General features: G+C 30.8%; 1 protein-coding gene across 1 annotated transcript; it reads left to right on the top strand.

The window, feature by feature from the left end:
* Window positions 1-6,661: 6,661 nt before the first annotated feature.
* Window positions 6,662-8,222, top strand: LOC145095230 (alkaline ceramidase-like). The gene is made up of 3 exons (XM_079033148.1): window positions 6,662-6,818; window positions 7,247-7,503; window positions 7,609-8,222. The coding sequence occupies exons 2-3, from the start codon at window positions 7,262-7,264 to the stop codon at window positions 8,120-8,122; spliced, it is 756 nt and encodes a 251-aa protein (XP_078889274.1). The 5' UTR covers window positions 6,662-6,818; window positions 7,247-7,261; the 3' UTR covers window positions 8,123-8,222.
* The last annotated feature ends 17,204 nt before the right edge of the window (window positions 8,223-25,426 follow it).

Below are 25,426 nucleotides of genomic sequence, written 5' to 3'. Positions count from 1 at the left end.
TGAGTTGTAGATTTTAATCCTTTTTTTCATAAATTTATACATTTCTGGTTTTTTTATCTACTAATTATAATTTAAATGTATTATTTAATACTTATATATTGTGTTATATATTAAATTATATTAATTAATTATAAATATAAAGTTTTTTTTTGTTTATCAAATTCATATTAAAATTTAAATACATATTGAAATTTAAAACACGATAACGTATTTTACAAACGTTTATAATTAAGTGTTATAAATATAATCTTATTTCTTCAATATTATTGTAATGAAAAAAATATAGATTATATATTTTTTTAAAACCAAATTAATAGAAATGTGTGTTTGACAATTTATATAGGTTAGAAAAATGGAATATACCTTTTGGGGGTAAAAATGAGATAAAAATGGAGTAAGGTTGGAGATAAAACACTATTTATCCCATTTTTTACTTCGTTTTTTAAGGAAAAAATGGAAGTGGGTTGGAGATGATCTAAATGGGGTAGGGTTGGAGAAAAATAGGAGGAATAAATGAGAGAAATAATGAAAAATTAAAATGAATTGGAGATGCTCTTATGATTTTTTTAATTTAGAAAATAAAGTTTTAAAATTCTTTTAAAAGTATATTAATCGTAGTTAATTCTAACAAAAATTTAGATATAGCCCATGTGTTTTTTTTAATAAAAAATAACATTTTGAGGATATCTTAGATCTGCCCATGTGGTTTCTAACTATTGTATTGTTGGTCTTTTTGGCTAACTATATTAAATTACATCATTAAAACACATTAATGACCATTTTACCTTTTTTTCTATTTTTCTATTTTATTATTTCTAAAGGATCATTTAACAACCCTTTAAATATAATCTAACATTATCCCTCTACATCCCTTCTCTTTCTATGTGTGCCTCTCTTTCCGATCACCTTTCCCTTCAGTGGATGACTCATATGGATCGCTTCTTATTGGAAAACCTTCGGCTCTAATAGATGGCTCCTGGTGGCTGAGCTAGAATCCATACATATGGTTTACCCACGAGTATGATATACTCTCTGTATGATCAATGGAGGGTTTACCCACTGGTACACAACACACTTTGTAAGGATCTTGGATTGTGTATTCTGCAACACCATCCCAAGGCCCTTATGCCCTCGTCTCCAGCAACTAGCTTGTATATATGTTTTGATTCTCACTACAAGTTCTGATTCAGGTTTTTTATGTTGATGATAAATTTACGGTATTACTTTATTTTTTATGCTAAGTGTTTATTTTCAATCAAAAATCTCATTATTTCTTGTATATATGGTCCTTAATCCTTTTGTCTAACACATCAATTAAGAAGTCCAAGATGTATGTGTGATTCCGGACAAAATCAATCCATTATCGAATTGCTTCATTGCCAGTTAAGAGGTAGCACCAAAGAAGAAGAAGTTCAAGGCGTGTGGCCGACAATAATAAAAAAAAATAATAAAGTAATAAAATAAATAAAGAGGGATAAAGTAGTTAGTCAAAAGGGCCAACGATGCAAGATTTTGAAACCATAAGAACACGGTTTTACTAAAGTTATCCTCGACATGCAATTTTTTTAAAACCATTAAGACCGATTTTGAAATTATGTCTTAATTCTAATTTTTTATTTAGGAAATTACAATTTTGGCTCCTTATAGTTTCAAATTCTAAAAGTATATTAGGGAAATTACATTTTTTTTAAATTTTAAGGTAGGTAAAATTAAGAGCATTCAATTGCATACATTTCTTGCGGACTAGACTATAAGGAATCCTAGATTATAGTTCAATAATTTTATCACAAAGTTTGCAGTTGTGTGTTTTCTACTACATCTTACACATAGGCGGATCCATTATGGATCCCAGGGTATCCCGGGATACCCCTCAAAAAAAATTTAGTAGTGTTAATTTTTTCGAAAACATTCGTTTTGTGGTGCGGTTTTATATCTGGAAAAAAAATTGTGCTACCCTAAAAAATTCAGGTTATTTCTAAATGGACAAAATACAAACTAGCCTAAATGGTCCAAAAATTTTAAGCTCACACCAATTAATTTATTGAAACGAAGAGGTATTAAGCCCAATAGTTTAACGAAAAAAAGGACATAATCTTGTAATCGGTATTATGAATTAGATCGTCACTTCGTGTACTCGTCAGTCGACTTCTCAATTGTCAACTTCAAATCATCTTCTACCCTTGTTGCGATCGTCGACATCGGACATCAAACATTCTCAATTGCAAAATTCCGGCCACCTCCTCGGCTCTTCTATCACAATGAAACAAGTTAGTATAACCAAAATACTCATCCTTATTATGTATTTAGGTTAACTCATTTTCTAATTTTTTGTCATTATGTTTGAAAAATTAGAAATTGACAATTAACTTTGTTAAATTACGGACTTAAGGTTAATACTTAATGATTATTTGTTGTTGAAACTTGAAATCAAGTTATAGTTGATATATTTTTATTGTAGATTGCTATTTGTTCATTTGTTGTTGAAACTTGGAATCAAGATTATAGTTGATATATCTTGATAATTGATAACTTGACTGTAAGTTGTCATTTGTTGACTATTGCTGAAACTTGAAATCAAGTTTATAGTTCACATATTTTGATTGTAGGTTGCTATTAAAAGTTTTTTCAAAAGACATTTAAATGTTGGAGACAACAATGGTTAAGGAACTTCCAAAAAAAAATAGGGCTAATGAAAGTAACCAAGTTCCACAAACTAATCAACCAATGCCAAAACCACAAGAAACACAATCTAATGAACCTACTCAAGTTCCACAAACTAATCAACCAATGCCAAAACCAAAAGCGACACAATCTTTTAATTTGAATGATCTTCCTTCAGACCTGGGGGATAGGCCAAAGATTACATCTTATAATCTTAATCAAATGAATGAAATAAGGAGGGCATATTTGATTAAAGGGTCTTGTCAACCAAATAGGCATAGTTTTTAATATACATTATTTAGTAATAAGCCAAGATGGTTTGTTGTGCAATGGTTTACTGATTTTCCATGGTTAGAGTATAGCATAAAAAACAAGAAGGCATATTGTTTTTGTTGCTAATTGTTTGGAGATATGGTAGGGGAACAAGGTGGAAGAGATGCATTTATAACTGAAGGCTTTGACAATTGGAGTAAAAAAGGCTCATTCCGGAAACATATGGGTAATATTCAAAGTTATTACCATAAGGCCCAATAAAAGTGTGATTTGCTATTGAGAAAAACCAATCTATTGGTGAAGTCTTGCATAAGCAAACATAACTTGAGAAAAGTAATTATGAAATTCGATTACGTGCTACAATCCGTAGTTGTAGATTTTTATTGAAAAATGAATTACCATTTCATGGACATGATGAGACGGAAAAGTCTAATAATAAATGACTTTTCATTGAAGTCTTAACCTTGATTAGAGAATATAATGAGAAGATTTTTAAAGTTACTTTAGAAAATGCTCCAGAAAATGAAAAGTTGATTTCTCTCACGGTTCAAAAAGATATTGTCTATTGCTTTTCAAAAGAGATAATCAAGTCCATTGTGATGAAATTAGTAAAGATGTGTTTGTTATTTTGATGATTCTAGTGAAGTTTCCAAAAAGGAACAAATGTCTATAGTTTTGAGATATGTTGATAGACTGGGATTGTAAAGGAAAGATTTATTGGAGTTGTTCACGTGTTGGATACATCTTCTTTGACTCTTAAACCCATCATTGATACCGTATTTTCCAACAATAACTTGAGTATGGCTTAGGTGAGAAATCATAAAATATTTATTCCTTTAAATTTTAATATGATATTAGTTTTATTTTTATTTCTTATAGTTTTTTTATTATTTTTTTTTTCAAATACATAGGTGAGGGGAGAAGGTTATGATGGAGCAAGTAATATGAGTGGTGCATTCAACGGTTTAAAATCTTTGATTCTAAATGAAAACAGTTATGCTCATTATATACATTGTTTTGCACACCAACTTAAATTAGTGGTTGTGGTGGTTTCAAAGAAACATGATGATGTTGAAGAATTCTTTGAACAACTAGATTTGGTGGTTACTGTCGTGTGTGGGTCTTGTAAGAGAAAATATATGATACGAGAGATGCAAAAAGAAACAGTGGCAGCTGAAATTGGTATTGGTGAAACTGAACCAGGAAGAGGGTTAAATCAAGAGATTTCTCTTGTTCAAGCTAGAGATACTAGATGGGGTTGACATTTTAGAACAATTGTAAGTTTGGTGAATTTGTTTATGGAGAAAGTGTTGTGGTACTTAAATATGTCAAAGTGGAGGGGTCTATTTTATCTAACCGTAATCATGCAAATGGTATTTTGTCATATTTCAAGACACTTGATTTCGTGTTTCTTTTACACTTGATGTTGGAAATTCTATGCCTCATGGATACCTTGTCACAAATTTGGAAGAATGCATTGCTAGTTTTTAGAAAAAGATGAGTTTCCACAAATTTGGAAGAAGGTATGTGCTTTTTGTGAAAAGCATAGCATTAGAATTGTGGACGTGTCAGAATATTATGTAACCCCACGCAAGCGTAGGACCAATAAAACTAATCAACATCATTTTGAAGTTGTGATTTTTAACACGATTTTAGATATGCAAATTCAAGATTTTGGGGACAGATTTAGTGAAGTTGGCACGAAGTTGATGGAGAACATGGCAACTTTGAGTCCTTGTGACTTATTTTCTAGTTTTGATAAAGCAAAGTTGTTAAAGCTAAGCGAGATATAAAAAACGATTTTGACGATTCAGAAAAGGCACAACTTAATGGGCGACTTGATATATATTATCACTCTTTGGTCTATGATGAAATATTTTTCAACTTGAAGGGAATTACAGACCTCTCTCGTTTGTTGGTGGAAACCGGGAAGCACCTCTCTTTTCCTTTGGGTTATAGATTATTAAAACTAGCTTTGGTTTTGCCTGTCGCAACCGCAACCGTTGAACAATGTTTTTCTGCAATGAAGTTCTTAAAGACCGGTTTGCGTAATAGAATATGTGACGATTTTATGAATGGTGCTTTGATTTGTAGTTTAGAAAATGAAACACTGGAGAATGTTAAGACTGTAAATGTAATTACTCGCTTTCGTAAAATGAAAGAACGAAGAGGTGAACTTTAAAACATAACTTTGTTAAGGAAGTTAAACTTTAACATAACCATTTTAAACATATATTTTTCAATATTTTAACAATATATTTTAATCTTTGTTGCGCAATGCACGGGAATTCGTATAGTTATCAAAATAAAGAGGCACGGAAATTAACATGTCGAAGATGACGAAGAATTAAGCAGCAAATAAAAATTATATTTGGTTTCGTAGTTTTTATGTTTTCACATTTGCTTTCTTATTTTTTCATTTTGCATTCAAAATCAAATATAATACAAATACATATTTAATTTGTAAATAAATTACTACTGAAGTTTGTTTTCTATATCCGTTAAAAAAAATTGTTACGACCAAAAGATCAGTCCTAAAAAAATGAAGAATGTCATATATGTTCTTCTTAAACATCAAAATATCATATTTACCCAACTTAAATTCTAAATATCATATTTATCCTTCATAAAATTTCTAAATATCATATTTACCATTCATAAAATTTCAAAATATCTTCTATGTCCTTTTTTTAAACATCAAAATATCATATATGTGCTTCTTAAATATCAAAATATTGTATATGCCCTTATTAAACATCACAATGTCAATGGTAATATCTAAAATGTCCTCAATTTACAACATGATAATAATTAACAACAACTAAAACTAACAATCAAAATATACATTCCATAGAGAGGGTTGAAGATGAATCTTTTTGTTTGTCAAGAGGGCGACATTCCAACAATTTAAAAATTTACATTCCATTATCATAGACGTAAGAAAAATATGATTAACTTTTTTAATTATTATAATAATTCTAAGATATAAAAATGATTATAAAATATTAAATACATTATAAAAAAGGATTTGGGCAATTTAGGATATTTTAAAAGTTTATTAAGAATAAATATGATATTAAAAAATTAAGCTCCATAAATTTGATATTTTAAAGTTTAAAAGAAAATATATAAAATTCTAACTAAAATAAGCTAAAAAAAAGCGCCGAACTCTTTCACGTAAGGCCTACTTTTTCCTCCTAAATGGGCCCAATCCGATTTCTCCAAAATTGGTTTGAACAATAGAAAATATAGGTTACCTAGTAGGATAGCCTATAGGTAATAGGTGGTCCCAAAGTAGTATAACAATATCAATAAAACATCAAATTTAATAAAATTTAATTATACATAATCATAAAAGTGGTAACAAGGTTACAGGATCGACATCATCAAAAAAAAAAAACAACTAAATAATGACTTAATTTGTAAAGAAAAACTTTTATAAACAAAAGTGCAAAAAAAAAAAAAAAAGGAGGAATCATTTTTGTAATTTAATCTAAAAATATATACCTTTGTTGTAAGTAATGTATCTTTTTTGCATTCCGTGGATAAATAAATTATCCCACCATCAAGATACCGGGGCGCTAATCTTAACCGCAAATCGTTTCAATCCAACGGTGGTGATCCTCTACGCGCATCTGCCGACTCTCGCTTCCTAGCGTAGCAGAATAAATCAGATTCCACCACGCGCTTCAAAACCAGCGGTTTCTAAGATTCCTTTAAATACGCGTCACACTTTTTTTCAGAAACAACTCAAAATTCATCCTCTGTTTCTCGTGCGCCAGAAAATCGAGAGCTGTGCGACTGCGAATCATAAAACCTACACATTTTTTCTCGCCATTCGTACGATTTTGGCGGAAGGGAGAGAGAATCGAAGTTGACAAGTGGTATGATCTCTATTCCTATTTCGGTACATGTAATTTTTTGTTTTGATTATTGTTCATCCTTTAGATTCCATTGTTGAAGTGTAAGTGTTCATGGAATGGATGGATTTAGGGCTGTTTAATTTGCTTTTTTGCTATTCTGTTGTCGAAATGTAAATGCTCGATGAAAAAAGTTTGAAATGCTCTGATCGATATTGTCTAGAAGCATCTGGATCCATACGCTCATGTTTCTTTTGGTTTATTTTGTGCATCGTTAAACTGCTAAGCTTTAATTTCACAAAACACTTTAAATCTTCATCGAGAAACCGATATCTATCTCAAATCATACAAGCATTGCAAATGAGACAAAAATGCAAAGAAATTGGTATTGATTTTGAATTTGAGGGTGTATAAGTATAAAGTATTAATAATCTTGATGCTGTTTCCTGTAGTTATTTACTTGAAGAATGACAAGTTTTTGGGGTCCTGTTACATCAACTACAGAATGGTGTGAACAGAATTATGTGCACTCTTCTTACATTGCTGAATTTTACAACACGATTTCAAATATCCCAAGCATTGTTTTGGCACTTATTGGACTTGTGATTGCATTAAGTCAACAGTTTGAGAAAAGATTCAGCATTCTTCACATCTCCAATATGATCCTTGCTATTGGGAGCATGTTGTTTCATGCTACACTGCAACGACTGTAAGCTAGCTACCTTACATTGAACTTCATAATATGAAACAAATTCACACAAATAAATAAAAAGCAGATTGCTATTACTGATCAAAACTTTGTACTTAAATTCAGGCAACAACAAGGAGATGAAACACCAATGGTATGGGAAATGCTATTATACATCTACATCCTCTACTCTCCACATTGGCATTACAAAACCACAATGCCCACTTTTCTCTTCCTCTATGGTGTCCTTTTTGCAATCTTTCATTCCCAAATTCGTTCCAATTTTGGTTTCAAAGCTCATTACATAACACTTTGTCTTCTTTGCATCCCGAGAATGTACAAATACTACATTCACACACACGATAAGAACGCAAAACATCTAGCAAAACTCTACCTCATCACTTTATTCCTTGGCCTTTCATGTTGGGGTTTTGATCGGGTTTTTTGTAGGAAGATTTCTATTTGGGAGTTTAATCCACAAGGGCATGCGTTGTGGCATGTGTTCATGGCGTTTAATTCGTATTTTGCTAATGAGTTTTTGATGTTTTGTCGGGCTCAACAAAGGGGGTGGGACCCACGGGTTGTGTATTTTATGGGGGGCTTTCCGTATGTTAAAATCGAAAAACCAAAGGCTCAGTGATTTTGATATTGATTTTTAATATTGAAATATAAGTTTTGGTATAGTGTAAATTAGGTTACTAGATAATATATATATATAGCCTTTTTTGTTTTCATATAAAGGTTATTGAGTATACTTGCAAATGTTTAAAGGGTTATCGTTGCGTTGTGTGTTGTTGATTATTAACTAATTTACCTTATATTGTGATTTAGTGGCCTATTTTGTTGTCTCATTAAGTGATGTTTAGAAATAATAATTGACTTGTATGTTTGGGGACCTTTATAGATTTAAATTGTACCATAATAGAAAATAAAAAGAAAAAACGACAGGGTTATTGATTTAAATTGAATATAGTATCTAATATGTTAAAAAACAATATTGAATCCTAATATTCGTTTAATAGCAATTTCATGGGTTAATTCTTGAAGAAGAAAATGAATGAGTTTGATAGTTAGAATAGGCTTTAAGACCATCCACAACAAGTCCTGTTAATTGCATTGCAAATGAAGTTTTGAAAATCATGAAAGCCTTCTTTCAATCTAAAATATCTTCATTAATTGATGATATGTATAGTGATCTTTATAAATAAAAATAATAAAAAAGGGGTAAGAAGCGTTATCAATCAGTTTACGATTCATAAAAACATGTATTGAATGAGGTTATTCCCGATTGACTTATGGATAAGGAGATTGAATCAATCCATCCTTTATAATAAATGAAAGTTTTTTTTGTCGCATGTCAGTTTCTAATGAATTTTGACACTTGTCATTTTGTGATATTTTTTAAATAAATAATATTCACATACAATTTATGATTTTTTTTTAATTTTTAAAATTAAAAAGTCACATAATATTATACTTATATATGTAAAGTATCAAATGTAATAAATATTACCATAAATTGCAATTAATATGTTTCTTTATTCCTTATTTCAAAATTTTATTTTAAAAAATACTTATTATTTATATTTTAATATTTTATTTTCTTTAATCAACCCGTGTAATACACGAGTTTTACACCTAATAAATAAATGAGTAAGAAAAAGGAAAACCATATTACAATTTTCAGTTTTCATAGAGTGATAGGATCATATTGGATTCCGATCCTACGGTCCTATGATCCCTTTTTGCGATCTTACATATAAAGTGATCCTATTACGATCTGGAACAATTTTCATGGATATGATCTTAAGATCTTACGATCAAAATCGGGATATTGACAACCTTGCTAATAGCACCAATGATTATTTTTCAAAAAGATAAATCGAAATTGTTTATTTCAAAAACTATGTTCAGAAATTAAAACTATCGCTTTTCGAAAAGATAAAACATATAAAAATTTGATTATGTTTTTCTAAAAATAATTAGTTGGCTCGTTTTAACAAGACCTTTACAATTTACTTAAATATTTTATTATATTGGTATATCCTTAGAAGATGTGAGAAATGGTTGTAACATGTCTGGTTCATAAAGACGACATACAAACTTAAAAAGGTATGTGGTCTTCTAAAAAACAAATGATCTGCAAGGTAAAACGTCAACGTATTGTCTACGCGACAAACAAAAGTGGACTGGAAGTTTTTCTCGAAAAAACAACACCACCTTAATCTTTTTTTTTCACATTTAATCTCCCACGCATCATAATATATAAGTTGTATCGTAATCATATAAATTCATAGTAAACAAGCAGTTGAAAGGGATTTGAAAATTAATACGATATTAGAGTAAAATAAAAAAAAATGTTTGTATAGCAAACCTTCGTTTTTTTTAATTAAACAAAAATCAACAAGAACTTAAAAACTACTCTTATTATTATTCTAACAATTTTAAAATGAACAACTAATGTGAACATATTACCAACAAAGGCCTAAATTTTCCAAATTGGGCCCAATCCATTTCATGGTCCTTCTCCGAAGAGAGTCCAACAAAATCTTAATAACCCAACCATGCAATTCTGATGGCCCAACATGGCCCAAGACAACCAAGTCCACCTTAGCCCAAAACCAAAGCCTAAAACAACGAAACCCAACCTATTGAGTACGCGAGGCGTACTCAGCTTGTACGCTCAGCATACTGCTAAAAGTCTTGTACGCACAACGTACATGCTTGTACGCCCCACATACTCACCAACTTTGGCCAACTTTCCAATTTAGCTCTTAATCGATTAAGACCACGACCTAAGCTCAGATTTGACTTCCTTAAGGTGGTTATTCACATAAAGTTGCCACATTTATGTGTATGCATGGCTTAATGGGGCTCTAAAGCTTAAAAGAGCTTAATAAATGACTTAATACATGCATGAGACCAAAACCACCATAAAGTTTGCACCTTTATGCTTATAAAACCCTTAACATGACCAGATCTACAAGGATAAGCTCCAAAAACGACCTTAGCTCACAATCCACCAACCAAAGGGACCTAAAAGACCAAAAACAAGTCAAATAATAGATCTAAGAAATGAGATGACAAGCTTTGAAATTTATACCTTACAAGCCATGAAATGAAGGTGCTAAAGTTGGATCTCAAGGCCCTCCTCCAAAGAATGAGTCTTCAAGATTTTTCTTCCCCCTCTAGATGCACAAAATCCCCCATAAAAGCCTTCAAAGACCTCAAGAGCACCACACAATGGCTAAGGAACGAATTAGGGTTTTCAAGGGTTAGGAGGCTGGTTAAACAAGGCAAAAATAGGGTATTTTATGGCTTATATAGGGTATAACTTCAAAAATAGGGTTTCTAAATAGCTCATGTACGCTAAGCGTACTCCACGTACCCCAATGTACGTGGATGAGCTCTGCGATCCACCTTTAAGAGTACGCCCAATGTACTCCGACTTTCCCAAAATTGACACGTTTTCTCCCTAAGGACCAAATCCACCAAATCTCCCACCCCAAGGGTCTCGACTGAAAAGCACAAAGAACCAAGTGTTACAGCTTAATTTGGAATCACTTTCGTAATCCACATGATCCAACAAACTGAAAAGAATTTAAGAGTCGGGAGCGATTTTTGGAATCGACATCAACGATAATCCATCAGAGTTTGCCCTTCGACGACTAGCTGGATGGGACAAAGAAAAATGGGCGACATTGACATCAGGAAAAACATATCTGATATCTAAATTCTACACAAAGGCCTACTATAACATCCCGAGATTTTGCAGGTATCTCCGAACCCTCTTCTATCATTATTTTGTCATTTGTATCCCTTGGGGTTGGAAGTGAAGGGCCGAGATAAGTTTAAGGGCCAAGGTTGCAACCTTGGGCCAAGAAGGAGTACGGTAAGCGTACTAAGGTCCACCTTAGTACGTTGGGCGTACACTTGTGTACACTGAGCGTACAAATGTCAAGATGAAACCCTAATAATTAGGGGTTGGGGGCTATATAAGCAACATTATGAGCACCTAACCTTCCCTTACCTCAGCCTCCACCGCTTAGAGTCGTTTTCCCCAAACCCTAGCAACCCCTTTGAGTGTTTGAGCTTATTGAGTGTTCTAAGAAGAAGGTGTGCATCAAAGAGTTGGAGAAGAAGATCAAGCTTGTAGATTTGAAGTTGGTTTGTGCCCTAGAAGCTCCAGAAGGTAAAAAGCTTCAAACTTTATACATGCATCTCCTAGATCTTGCCATTTTTGCTTTAAAGAACCATTTCTTGTCCCAAAAGTCCCAAGATGGTGCATGATGTGATTTGGATGAAATGAAATGTCCTTCTAGACTCTTGAAGGGGTTTTGAATGATAAAAATGAGGTCCCAATGGCTTAAGTTGTCCCATGCATGGAGTAAGAAGGCCTTAATGGATTAAGACCAAGTATTAAGAGCTTTCTGGACGTCCCAAGTGATAAAGTTTGTGACTTTATGGGTCCTAGGCACATTTGGTCACTGGATCTGAAGTTTGGGCTTAAGTGCTTAAGCCATTAAGCACTTAATAAGATTTTGGCAAACCACTGCATACGCCCAGCGTACTGGGTCAACTACCCCTATGGTGGTCAACTTCTGGACGAGTACATCCAGCGTACCAAGGGAGTACGCCCCGCGTACGTCCTCTGTTGGGCCTTTGACATATGGGCTTTGGGATTCGGGTTTGGGTTGTTCATGGACTAGTTGAATTAGGGCCTTTGTTGGACTTTGTGAATAAGATGTTTTAGGCCAAGTGTTGATAATGGATATCGGGATTAGGCCCAATTAGGGAGTTAGGGCCCAATTTGGTAAATTGGGCCAATAATGGGCTTTACATAAGGACCTTTAAGGTTATGGACTTGGCATTGGGCCTTGGCCTAATAAAGAGAATGGACATGATGGATTGTGTGGACCATTAGTCAAGACTTTTATGTTGTGTATTGACTTGATATTTATTATGTGGTAGTTCGGGATTTCCGATGAGACAGCGAGGTGAGTTATCCTCACTATACTAAGGGGTCTAAGGCACCAAGTCCGGGCCATTGGATATGATAACCTAGCAGTGGTAGTATGTGGAGTAAGAGTTAGTGTTGCATGCTAGTTGCTATCCTAGTTAGGTAGATCTGTAGGACTACCTGTGTTGTTATGTGATTATCTGTATGCTCATTAGTTGTGTTACATGTCGACATATTATGTGGGATGGGTTGAGGTGATACTGTTCTGTGCGGTACCCAACAAACCCCGGAGCATTCCAAATACGATCTGAGGGCCAGGTGGGGCATTCCAGACTCGTATTGTGGGCTCGGGAGTATTCTAGATACGAGCTAAGAGAGACTCATACTGTGGGATCGATGGCAATCCAGATGTGAGCTATAGGTCTGGAAGGCAATCCAGACTCACACTGTAGGCTCAGGGGGTAATCGAGTCTGTAAAGTTGTGGACCCAGTGCATGTTGCTATTGGTATATGTGTTATGTGCAGTGTATCGGTATTTTGGGGGAACTACTAAGCCTCGGACTTACAGTTTTAGTTTATTATTTCAGGTACATCAGGGGATCGCGACAAGGCAAAGGCATGATCGTACAACTCCTCATATTTATGTTTATGTTTCTGGGATACTATGATATTATACATTTTGAAAACAAGTTTTGTAATGATTAATGGATTTTGAAATGTTTTTTTAAGTTTAAATTTGACATGATTTTTATGGGTGTTACACCTACTTCGTAAATTACAAGGACTGTTCTTGTAATTTATTTTCTATGTAAGGACCAAGCATGTAAAACCTGCAAACATTCCAATATACGAAAGGTAAAGGGGTGGAAATATAGGTGTTCAAATTTAAGAGGGTAAAAGTGGCATTTTTCAAAGTATGGGTGGAAAATGGAATTCGACAAAGTAAGGGGTGGAAAGTGCAAACGTACGAAAATCTAGGGACCAAGTTTGTCAACATAAGAAAGTTTTATGGCCAAAGTCTGAAATAAGAAAGTTTTGTGGCAAAAGTTTAAGGTTATTTATGGCCGAAGACTAAAATAACAAACTTTTGTGGCTAAAGTCTAAAACCCTAAAACTTTGTGGCCAAAATCTAAAAAAAAGAAACTTTGTGGCCAAAATCTAAAACCATAAAACTATACTATTCATAAGCCATTTTGTTTTAATATATATATATATATATATATATATATATATATATATATATATATATATTAAAATAATTTTTATTTGTTTTATCAATGAAACTTTTATTTAGTTTTTGGGCATTGTTTTTATAAAAATATTGTATTTAGATAATAAAAAATAAAAATATTTAAATTATATGGAGTGGTGGGTACTGGGTAGTTCCTAAAATTTATATGTGGCAATGGAGATCTAATGGAGCTGAAATGATGTTGTGTTAAATACTTTTAGAGTAAACACATTGTGAACCATTAGCGATAAAATAATATAGAGATAATTGCAAATGTTGATGTGAAATAACTGATAGTCCAATAACATTGTATTGGTGTCGATAGCTTAAGAGCATTCATCGTCATCAAATTTATATATAGTTTTTTTGTCACATCATCTTTTCACTAACTCTATCAAACAAAACCCTATTAACTTAAATCATCTCTCATCATTGACCATTTTGGAAAAACAAAATCTATGATTAACTATTTTATTGTCGTCTATACTAAATGTATCCAAAATTGTCATTTTTCTATAAACATCAGTTTTTTAAAATGAAATATTACATGACAATTTAATGAAAATAACATGTTATAATATGGAAATTTTGACAATCAAACGAAAACAATATATTACAACATGCGCCATAAAATAATAGACATAAATGTATATTTGAACAAACATCCAATGACAAAAAAATATTTGAAAATTTAGAAAAAAATACAAGATCGTATAATATTTTGTAAAAATATTTGTGAGGGTGACCTTTTTGTAGATATAATGATCAAAAATAATTATAAGATTATAAATATTTATAGAAACACGGTGTCACAAAAAACCAAAGCTAAAAATATAACCCTTTTGGGTTTTTTTTTTCTTTTTTTCTAAAATACGAAAGAAAATAAATTCTTACGTGTATATATATATATATATATATAATCAATTTTGGAACTAGAAAACAAATAGTTTTGTTTTTAGATAACGTATCTGTTTGTAACGAATTTTAATACTTGCTTTTATGAACCGTCTAACATCATGAATATGATTATTGTTTAAAATTGTACCTTGGTTAGTAGGTTTATAAGAATCTTTAAGATTTTGCTCAGAGTTATTTATAGATTCTTGGATTTGCTGTATTTTTAAAAGAATATTTCTATTAGGAATACAATTCATCAAGATTTTGTTAGACATAATTAAATGATTTAAGCATGAATTTGATTAATTTGATTATTAAAAACGAGTACTATTTTAACAAAAATTTCAAATCTTGTAGAATTAATAGTTAGAATAACTCGAAATGAAATTATCATAGAGAAATAAAAACAACACAACGATAAAATATTTTAGATAATACCTTCTTGAATTAGGCTTGAATTACAATCAGTACATACTTCTGGAGAAAGAATTATTTGAAAATCTAAAGACTTTGAACATCTACTAGTAGAAAGAGAGACTCTTGAAGATTTTTTAGACATGGGATGAACATTTTTTAGAGAATGAATTTTTTTCTCTGTCTTCAACTAAAGGATAGTCTCTATTTATAATCATCTTGGAGTCTTCAAAGTCTTGAAATCATCTAGTGATATTTTTTGCCGTAAGAACCCATGGCCAATCAATAGAAATAATTACTTGTAAGTGGTTGTCCTTGAAAGTGGTTGTCATTCATCTTTTGAAACAATTGTCGTTTGTAATCAATGACCATCTTCTTTTGATAAAGCAAGCCATTATAGAGCATCTTCTAAAGTTTTTTGTCTTCATATGATCATTGATTATAGATTTGATAATAATTTTGATAAAAATTGTTTATACATAAATACATGAATACCTACATAGTATACATGCATTCGTATTTGAAAAACGAAATTTTGATAATAGAAGAAACGAAATATTCTACATTTAAAGTATTACATCAAATTTATGGATAATGATTTCTTATTCTTCATAAGGATCATCAAAAGGGTCTTGAGCGTCTTCAAATAAATCATTCTTTATAGATTTTGGAGAATCGTCAGAAACTGATGGAGTTTGGCGAATTTCTTGAAGTAATTTTTGAAGTTCTTCAGGGGAAGAGATAGCAGCATCTTTAATTCTTGCAATTAGATCCACATCACTTTTGGGAAGACTGTTGATAAAAGTGGCTTCAACTTCTGGTTTTTGAATATATATTTCTTGATAATGTTTAATTACTGTTTGTTCACTGGCTCGAGAAATCTTCATTTTATCCCACCATTTTGAGCGAAATTGGCGATTAAGACAGGGAGGAGAGGAATCCTTTGCTTCTTGATAATGAAAAGTCCAAGACATTATCCACGGAACTTTAAATATCATGGTGAATTGTAACATGTATTCAAATTCTGGAATTTGTTGAATAAACAGTTCTTTAAATTTGAGATATCCAGCGTAAATTTCTTTTGGTAAACAATTTGGAAGAATACCCATATATTTGTACCAATTGATAAACCATCTTGGATATTCACAATTGAAGTTCAAATCAAAGAAGATAAACCATGAATGTGAATAATTCCGAATAAAGAATGCCTTAGTCCAGACGTCTTGATAATATAGTAAGAAAATCTGGGATAAGCAGGATGACTTATAAGAGGTTTTTCAGAGTGAAGCTTTGGAACCCAACTTTCTGGAGAAATGATTTTGATAATATGAGCTTTGCTAAAATCAATGTTTCCCTCTTTAGAATTAGAACGATGAACAAAATTGACTGAACCAGATTCTTGCAGAATAGCTTGATAATATTCTCGGGTTTTATACGAATCAACATAAAAGGTTTTCCCTTGTCCAAAGAGATGATTTGTGAGAATATGAAAACCTTGGTGTAACTTATGGATTTGAAAATCTTCAAGAATTTGAACTCTTAGGAAATTTGGATTAAGAACATAAGGAGTTTTTGTAGAAGGGCTAGGAGTAACAGATTTTTGAGTTTGAGGAGTGATAGGTTTTGCAAAAGGGCTTATTGTGTCGGTTGAAGTAACTTTTGGAGTAACAAGCTTTGACTGAAGGATATTAGAATAAAGTTGTGAATTCTTAGAAGTAGGAGTTAAAGGAGAAAAACGATTTTGATTTTGAAATGGAACTAGCTTTTGAGAGATTGGAACAAGATTTTGAGAGACTGGCTTCTTGTCATCATGTTTGGAAGAGGACGACGAACTCATTTTCCCTGCAAAAATTCTCGAGAAAGAAAGTCAGGAAGCGAATTATTTTCTCCCTTTATAAATTCTATTTTGAAATCAAAGTTACCTAAGAGGGCTTGCCAACGAGCAAAATTTTGCTTGGAAATAATATTTTTTACATCTTTTTCCAAAATAATTTTTGCAGATTGACAATCTATTCTTTATAAAAAAAACTTTTCATAAATAAATCATCTTCAAATTTCTTAATACATAAAACAATGCTTAAAATTTCCTTTTTGACAGTTGAATAATTTTTCTGTGTATCATTCCATGCACCAGAGTAATATCGAACCAATTGCTCTTCAGTTGAGTTAACAAATTTTTGTTTTAAAATTCCTCCGAATCCAATATCACTAGCATCGGTTTCAACTATGATTTTGGCATCGGGATGAGGTAAATTTAAACATGGCAAAGTAGGGACCTTTTGTTTTATATATTTAATTATATTTGTATGTTTGTGAGTCCATGGTTCAGAATTGTCTTTTAATCGATTATAAAGCGGTTTACATATGATCCCTAAATCTTTGAAAAAATCATGGATATAATTTAAGCATCCTAAAAATCTTTGAAGTTGCTTTTTATCTTTAATTTCATCAGGAAATTTAGTAAAAAATTGCAAGCTTCTTGTAATAGGTCTAATAGTGTTTTTGACAATATCATGTCCTAAAAAACGAATTTCATTTTTAAATAAATGCATTTTTGCTGCAGAGACAGCTAAACCATTTTGATAAATTAAATCATGAAATTAATTTAAATGTTTAAAATGTTGATCAATTAATTTTGAAAAAATTAGGACATCGTCAATATAAGCAATAGCAAAACTACTTATAGGAGTTATGATATCATTCATAATATTTTGGAATTCAGAAGGAGCATATTTTAATCCAAAAGACATTACATTTCATTCAAAATGCCCAAAGGGAACATTAAAACCAGTTTTGTATTTATCTTCCTCATGAAGTTGTATTTGCCAAAATCCTGATTTCATATCAAACTTTGAAAATATTTTTGAATCATAAAGCTTTTTTAGCAAATTTCGTTTATTAGGAATAGGATAACGAATCCATTCTAAAACTTTGTTTAAAGGTTTATAATTGATAACTAATCTTGGTGATCCTCTTTCTAATTCTGCGACATTCATGACATAAAATGCTGAACAAGACCATGGTGATTTAGAAGGTCTTATGAGTTTTTTATTTATTAAATCCTGAATTTCATTTTTACAATGACTTTCTAATTCATTATTCATGTGAATGACTCTAGATTTTGAAGGAATATCCTTTTCATTAAAAAATTTTATATATGGTAGTTTTACAATATGTTGCTTTCTATTCCAAAAGGCATTAGGAATATTAGAACAAACATTTTTTTCAAATTTTAATTTTAAACCTGTTATTTTATTTTGAATATTATTATCATTTAATTGATTAGTTATTCGAACATTATTTATTTCGTTAATAAGATATTTGGCTTGTTGCGTTTTATAATTAAGGACATTAATCGTTGAATATAGAGGAGGTTCACAAAATTTAAATATAATTTCCTTTCCAAAAACATTGGTTCTTATACCATCATCATGAACCATAAAAGGATATAGTTTTTTAATGAAAGGCGTTCCTAGAATTAAAGGAGAAGAAAGATCTTTTACTAAAATTAGGTGAGTTTTATAACAGTAACCTTGGTCATTACAAATATGAACATCAGAAACTTTATAATTTACAATTAATTTTGTACCTCCGGCACCAGTAAGTCTAGATATAGTTTTTTCATAAAATTGTGTAGGAAAAATTCCTTCTTGAATACAATTCATATCAACACCACTATCAATTAAAGCAGTTAGGTTGATTTTAAAATTATCCTTGACTAAAGTAATTTGAGTGTTCCATTTTTGAGAAACTTGATTATTTATAAGTTTACCAACAGTTACATTTTCAATTTTATTTTCTTCTTCGTTATTAATTTCTATATTTTTGTTTTTAAAAGTAGAAGGTTTTTCCTTTTCTAAAATTAAAATTTTATTTTTTATTTCTTTTATTTCTTGTTTTACTATTTTTAATTCTTCTTGAAGTTCTTGCATAGAAATTGGTTTTGCTTCAGTAAATCTTTCGTATATATTTTTTAAATTAAAATTTTCATTATTAGCAGGAGTTATGTTATTAGTTTTATTAAGCATCTGTTTTATTAGCAATTCTTGGATATTTTTATCTTTTATAGAGTCAAAAGAGTTTAAAAGATCTTTATCATCTTGTGAAAGAACATTAATGGAGCTACTAGCAATTACATTGATTAAATTGTTACAGTGACATTTACCAATACACTCGCAAATATCAGAATCTTCAGAACTTGAAGTAGTATTTTCGAGAATATTTAAATCATTTGTTTGAAAGTCAGAAATACTTTTATCGGAATCTGAATCAGTATTTAAAATAATTTTTCTTATTTGTTCTTTCAAGTCTTCAGAGACATTTAACTAATTTATTTTTGTCTTAGCATAACAATTATTAGATGTATGACCATTACGCCCACATTTATGACAAATAATAATATCTTTTGATTTTCTTTTAGATTTTTTATAATTTAGTCTATAAGGTTTTTTAGATTTCGAAGCGTAATCTTTTCCCCTCTTATAATTTTTTGGAAGACTATATTTCTTTTTCCTGAAATATTTTGAAGATCTTTTCTTAAATACTTTAGATTTTGAAGTAGACGGACCATTCAAGGGCTGATAACCATATTGTTGGCAAAAATTTCCCAATTCATTTTTACTGTTAATTCTATCTTTTTTGAGTTTTTCTTTAAACCTAAGATCAACACAAACTGCGAATCCCTCTTTATTAATATAGTTTATTAAATCTCCATAAGTTAAATTTTGATAAGGGATGATATCATTAAAATTTTCTCTTAATTTTTGTCTAACTCTTTCCGCAAAGAGTTTTGGAAGGCCAGCAATAAAACGTTCTTTCCGATAAGACTCTTTACAATCAAGTCTTGAAAAAACTTTAACAAGATAATTATCTTTATACCATCTAAAATCAATAAGTTTTCTGCAATGTAAATTCATTAAAATTTCTGAAGTTTTTTCTTGAAAAGTAGTAGGATCTCCTACAAAGTTTTTGATAATAACAAAAATTAAAGTGTTAACCATATCATCTTCAAACGTTTGTATTTGTTGATTATTTTCTTGTTTTATAATAGTTTTCTTAGCAGATAAAATATAATCTTTTTCTTCTTGTGAAATATAGAAATCCCACCAGCCTTTAAGACTGCCAGTAAAACCAAAAGTAATAATATTAACAATTTGGAGTTGAGTATTATTATGAGCTTTATAAGCATTAGCAGCCATAGTCATTTCTTGTACAATATTCATAATTTGATGTTCAGAATGGCCATCAATATTCCATTCATAAACAGAATTACCATCATATTGAGAACGATCAAATTGAAAAGTTCGTTCTTCAAGTTGAACATCTGGAAGAGAGGGTCTATTCCAATAATTTCTTATGGTTGGTTTTGGATTTTTTCCGAAAGTGCTTTGCTTTGATTGATGAATTTTATTAAGATTTAAAAAGTCATTAGTGAGTTGATTAATGTCATCATTTGTATCAAATTGTTGAGCAAGAGTTTCAAAATTTGTTTCACTATTAATATTAGTATTTTCAGATTCTTCATTCGTAAGAGTATTAATATTGTTAGTGTTTGAGATATGAAGTTTTGAAAGTCTTTTTTCTAATTCGTTAATTAAATATGTATTTCGTAGATTAAAATTACCATCGATTTGGCAAGGAACAAAACTTAAATTACTAGTGCTTGCCATATCTTGCTTGTTAACGTTTTTATCTTTGAAAAATTTTTTCTTCAATTTTAACTAAATGCTCAGTAATACTAGATAAGGTTTCATTTGCATAATTATTTTGGTAAATAATTTTTTGAAGACCCTTTTTAGTAGTTAATTGATTTGGGGCTTGAACTAAAGGAGTTGCAATAAACATATCGTTAATAATAATTTCTCCTTTTGATGGAAAATTAGCAATAATTTCTTTATTAGAAATAATATCTTTATATTTTTTTCTCTAAAATGGGAGTGATAGAATCATTTTTAAATGAGTAATTTATTTTATGTTTAGGGGCATAAATTAATTCAAACCATTGAAAAAAAAGAGAATGAATTTTATTTAATAAAACATAATCTTCCCAAAGACCTAAATGGAGAAATCTTAAGTAGTATGAAAAAATTTCTTCGTGTCAAACTCTTTTTTTATGGTTATAATCTTTATAATACTCAATATATTTTAAGTAATCAAAATCAACTTGATATTCTAAATTCGAGAAATTCATTTTAACAGGTTGTTTTTGTTAGGATTGAAGAAATATGCTTTATCGATTCTAAATTATGACTTCTTGATTTTTTGTATTTTTTTTATTCCTATCTTTAGCCTAGAAATTTTTTCTATTTGTTTATTATATTTATTAGTATATGGAGGTATTTTGTACAAATTATAATTTTCATGAGTTTTAGTTTCTTCTAAATGTTGAATGGTTTTGCATATATTAGAATTTATTTTCCAATGCTTTTTTAACATATTAGCCCAAAGCTTATTATTTTGTGAACAATTAATTTGTATTTTAGAACTCATAATTGTTGTTTAAAATTTTGAAGTTCATCAATAAAATATGATTTAGTAGAACTAGGAAGACTATTTTCACTATTTTGATCATCTTGATATAATGGTTTGGGAATAGAATTAGTATAGTCAACAGTTTTTAGTTTTAAAGATCTCGACTTTAATAACGAAGATTTTGAAGAGCCTGTTTCTGGGATAAAAGAAGTTGATAATCTGGATGATGAAATATTTAAGGAAGAAAAATTTATATCTACAGAACCATCATTATATTCAATAACATTTGAGATTTGTTTTGAAGAGTCTAATGGTTTTGGATCAATAACATTTTGTAAGTTCCAATTACATGATTGAGTTATATCAGACCATTTTAATCTTTTTGGTGTATGAACTTTGGTATGGTTAGTATTTGCTTCAAAAATAATTGTTTCATTTCTAAGACTTGATAAACGTGTTTTTGGTTCAAGTGTAGTTGTCATAGTTTTGTAACAAACACGATAAATTATTGCTAAAGGCTTTGTATCATCTTTAAATTCTAATTTTTTTGTTTCTATAGTTAAAACCAAAGTATCTAAAATATTTTTATCAAATAATCCTATAGAGAAATTTGGATAACAATTGAAATAAATAGGTTCGTTAGCAATATTTGTTTCAGCCATAGCTAAAATAGAATTTTGAAAATCTTTATGTCTCTTGTCTCTTAAAATAAGGAGAACAGGGGCATCTATTCTAATTATAAATAGAGGCTTGATAGCAATTTGGACTAAACCGACATGAAAAAATTTATATTGCGTTCTATGCTCAAGAATAGATCGTGATGATAACAAATGTAAATTTTGTTGGTTTTGACCAATAGACAAAGTTTGTTCTTTCATTTTAATAGAATAACCTTGAAAATAATCAAAAGTTCCTATTCTATATATTGTATTAATATTAGTTTTAGGTATTGTCCAATTATTCAAACTTTGTTCTATGTTATTAACAGTTTCTTCAATAGAATTTATTTGATTATCATTATTATCTTGTTCATTATTGATATTTTTACCAGGAATATATTTTTTGGATAGTATGCCTGAAAATTTACTCATATTTAATTAATTTTGTTTTAAAATTCTATAAGAAAACTTACTTGTTTTAATAATGGTGAGCAGAGGGGAATCGTCCCGACGATGATTGTGGTCCGGCACCGCGACTTACGTCCTTATCTGCGCGCTTTACGCTAATCCAACCAATCACTGATCTTGTCTCTGAATCATGTTTATTAAAACTTATAAATTTCTTATAGGATACTAAACCAAAATTAAATAAATTTGAAGTAAATATATCATGCATAACCACCCCAAAAACTTTTCTAGCTCTGATACCATTTTTATCTAGACAAGATTATCAACTAGAGATAATTATCAGTTTTGGAACTAGAAAACAAATAGTTTTGTTTTTAGATAACGTATCTGTTTGTAACGAATTTTAATACTTGCTCTTATGAACCGTCTAACATCATGAATATGATTATTGTTTATAATTGTACCTTGATTAGTAGGTTTATAAGAATCTTTAAGATTTTGCTCAGAGTTATTAATAGATTCTTGGATTTGCTGTATTTTTAAAAGAATATTTCTATTAGGAATACAATTCATCAAGATTTTGTTAGACATAATTAAATGATTTAAGCATGAATTTAATTAATTTGATTATTAAAAACGAGTACTATTTTAACAAAAATTTCAAATCTTGTAGAATTAATAGTTAGAATAACTCGAAATGAAATTATCATAGAGAAATAAAAACAACACAACGATAAAATATTTTAGATAATACCTTCTTGAAAGTGGTTGTCATTCATCTTTTGAAATTTTTGTTAACCACCCCAAAAACTTTTCTGGCTCTAAGCAAAATCTTAAAGATTCTTATAAACCTGCTAATCAAGGTACAATTTTAAACAATAATCATATTCATGATGTTAGACGGTTCATAAGAGCAAGTATTAAAATTCGTTACAAACAGATACGTTATCTAAAAACAAAACTATTTGTTTTCTAGTTCCAAAATTGATAATTATCTCTAATTGATAATCTCGTCTAGATAAAAATGGTATCAGAGCCAGAAAAGTTTTTGGGGTGGTTATGCATGATATATATATATATATATATATATATATATATATATATATATATATATATATATATATATATATATATATATATTTGGAACCGTCAAATAGATTTACATATAAAAGAAAAAGGAAAAATGGGAAACAAAGTTGCAGCCACAAATCAGTGGCAAAACAAAGTATCAAACCAAAAAACAAAAAAGACGAACAACTAAAAGAAAAAATTGCATTGAGACCAATTTGCCCAGATTAAATTCATGTTGATTCCCCTGTTCTTCATCCAAAGAAAGGTCACAAATTACCACTTGGGGATCTCCCATGTGAATATGCACCTTGCACCATGAGTGCTTTCTTCCTTCTCATAGCACAGTTGGCAAGTTAAATTTTCCATGTTTACCCCTCTTTATACTAACTCCTTAGCTGTTGGGATCCTGCCCAAATGTGCTCTCCAAATAAAGCAAGAGACTTTCAGTGGGATTTCTTTTATCCAGTGGAAATTTATGTTGGTTAATGGAGTTCGGTAGTCCCATCTTGATCTGAGAGCATTTACTGTGAAAGATCTATCCGGGGGTGAGCCCACATCTCCGTATGACACCATTGTTTACTATTCGTTTGTCTAACACTGTCTGAACTTGGATATCCTTTTTTCTTAGATCATTTTCAATTCCAGCGATGTTATTCCATACCCCAGGTAACGACTTTGTAGAGTAGCAGTCATCGGGTTTTGACCTTAGATTGTGCACACTCGTTATCACAGCAGCCCATAACTGATCCTGCTTGGTTCTCAACCTCCACCACCACTTTGTTATCAGAGAGATGTTTAATGCTTTTATTGTACCAACACCTAAACCACCAGATTCCTTTGATGTTGTTACCTTATCCTACGAGATCCAATGGATCACTTTCTTTTCATCTAATCCTCTCTACAGAATCGATTCCTCATATTTTCCAATGTGTCAATAATGCCCTTAGGTGTCATGAATAAGGAAAGGTAATAAGATGGAAGGTTTCCTAAAACCGACTTTATGAGTGTCAATCTTCCGCCAAAAGATAAGGTTTTTGACTTCCATTTTGACAATTTGGATTGGAATCTACCAAGAACTGGAACCCAATTTTTTTTCAAGTTCATATTTGCGCCGACTGGGACCCCTAAGTATGTGAATGGGAGAGTGGAAGTTTCACATCCTAAAGTTCTGGCCTAGTTTGAAATTTCTTGTATAGCATAGCCAACTCCAAAAACTCTCGATTTATTGTTCACTTTGAGTCCCGATGCAGCATGAAAACAATGTAGAATATGAGCAAGGTTTTTCATATTTTGCTTCAACCATTCTCCAAGGAATAAAGCGTCATCCACATATAATAGATGGGAAATTAATGAACCATCATTTGGCAGCTGAATACCATGAAATATTCCGGTGTCGCACGCAACCCTCATTGTTGTGCTTAGTCCCTCCATAATTGCGATGAACAAAAAAGGGGAGAGTGGATCGCCTTGTTTGACACCTTTGGATATCGGGAATTCATTGGTCGGGCTGCTGTTGACTAGCACTGAGGATTTGGAGCTATCGAGACATCCTTTTATCCATGACCTCATTTTAACTCCAAAACCCATATGCATAAGATTGGTATCAAGGAAGCCCCAGTTGATTGAGTTGAATGTCTTGTCAAAATCGACCTTAAATAGGAGTATTTTTTTTCTTTTTTGCCCATGAGCAAATTTCGTTCACCACGAGTGGCCCATCAAGTATGTTCCTGCCCTCCACGTAGGCAGACTGCACCTCGTCAATACAGTTCCCCATGACTTTCTTTATTCTGAGTGATAGTATCTTGGATATGATTTTGTAGATGCACCCAATAA

This window comes from Lactuca serriola, chromosome 1 (assembly GCF_051521515.1).
Source record: "Lactuca serriola cultivar US96UC23 chromosome 1, Lser_US96UC23_V15, whole genome shotgun sequence".
In the NCBI taxonomy this organism is placed as follows: Eukaryota; Viridiplantae; Streptophyta; class Magnoliopsida; order Asterales; family Asteraceae; genus Lactuca; species Lactuca serriola.
This window is presented reverse-complemented; position numbering and strand designations above follow the sequence as displayed.

Bases quoted from the DNA above. Each gene is read 5' to 3' on its own strand.
- LOC145095230 (XM_079033148.1), top strand. From the start codon at position 7,262: ATGACAAGTTTTTGGGGTCCTGTTACATCAACTACAGAATGGTGTGAA. The intron at 7,504-7,608 runs GTAAGCTAGCTA...ACTTAAATTCAG, and splicing joins CATGCTACACTGCAACGACT to GCAACAACAAGGAGATGAAA.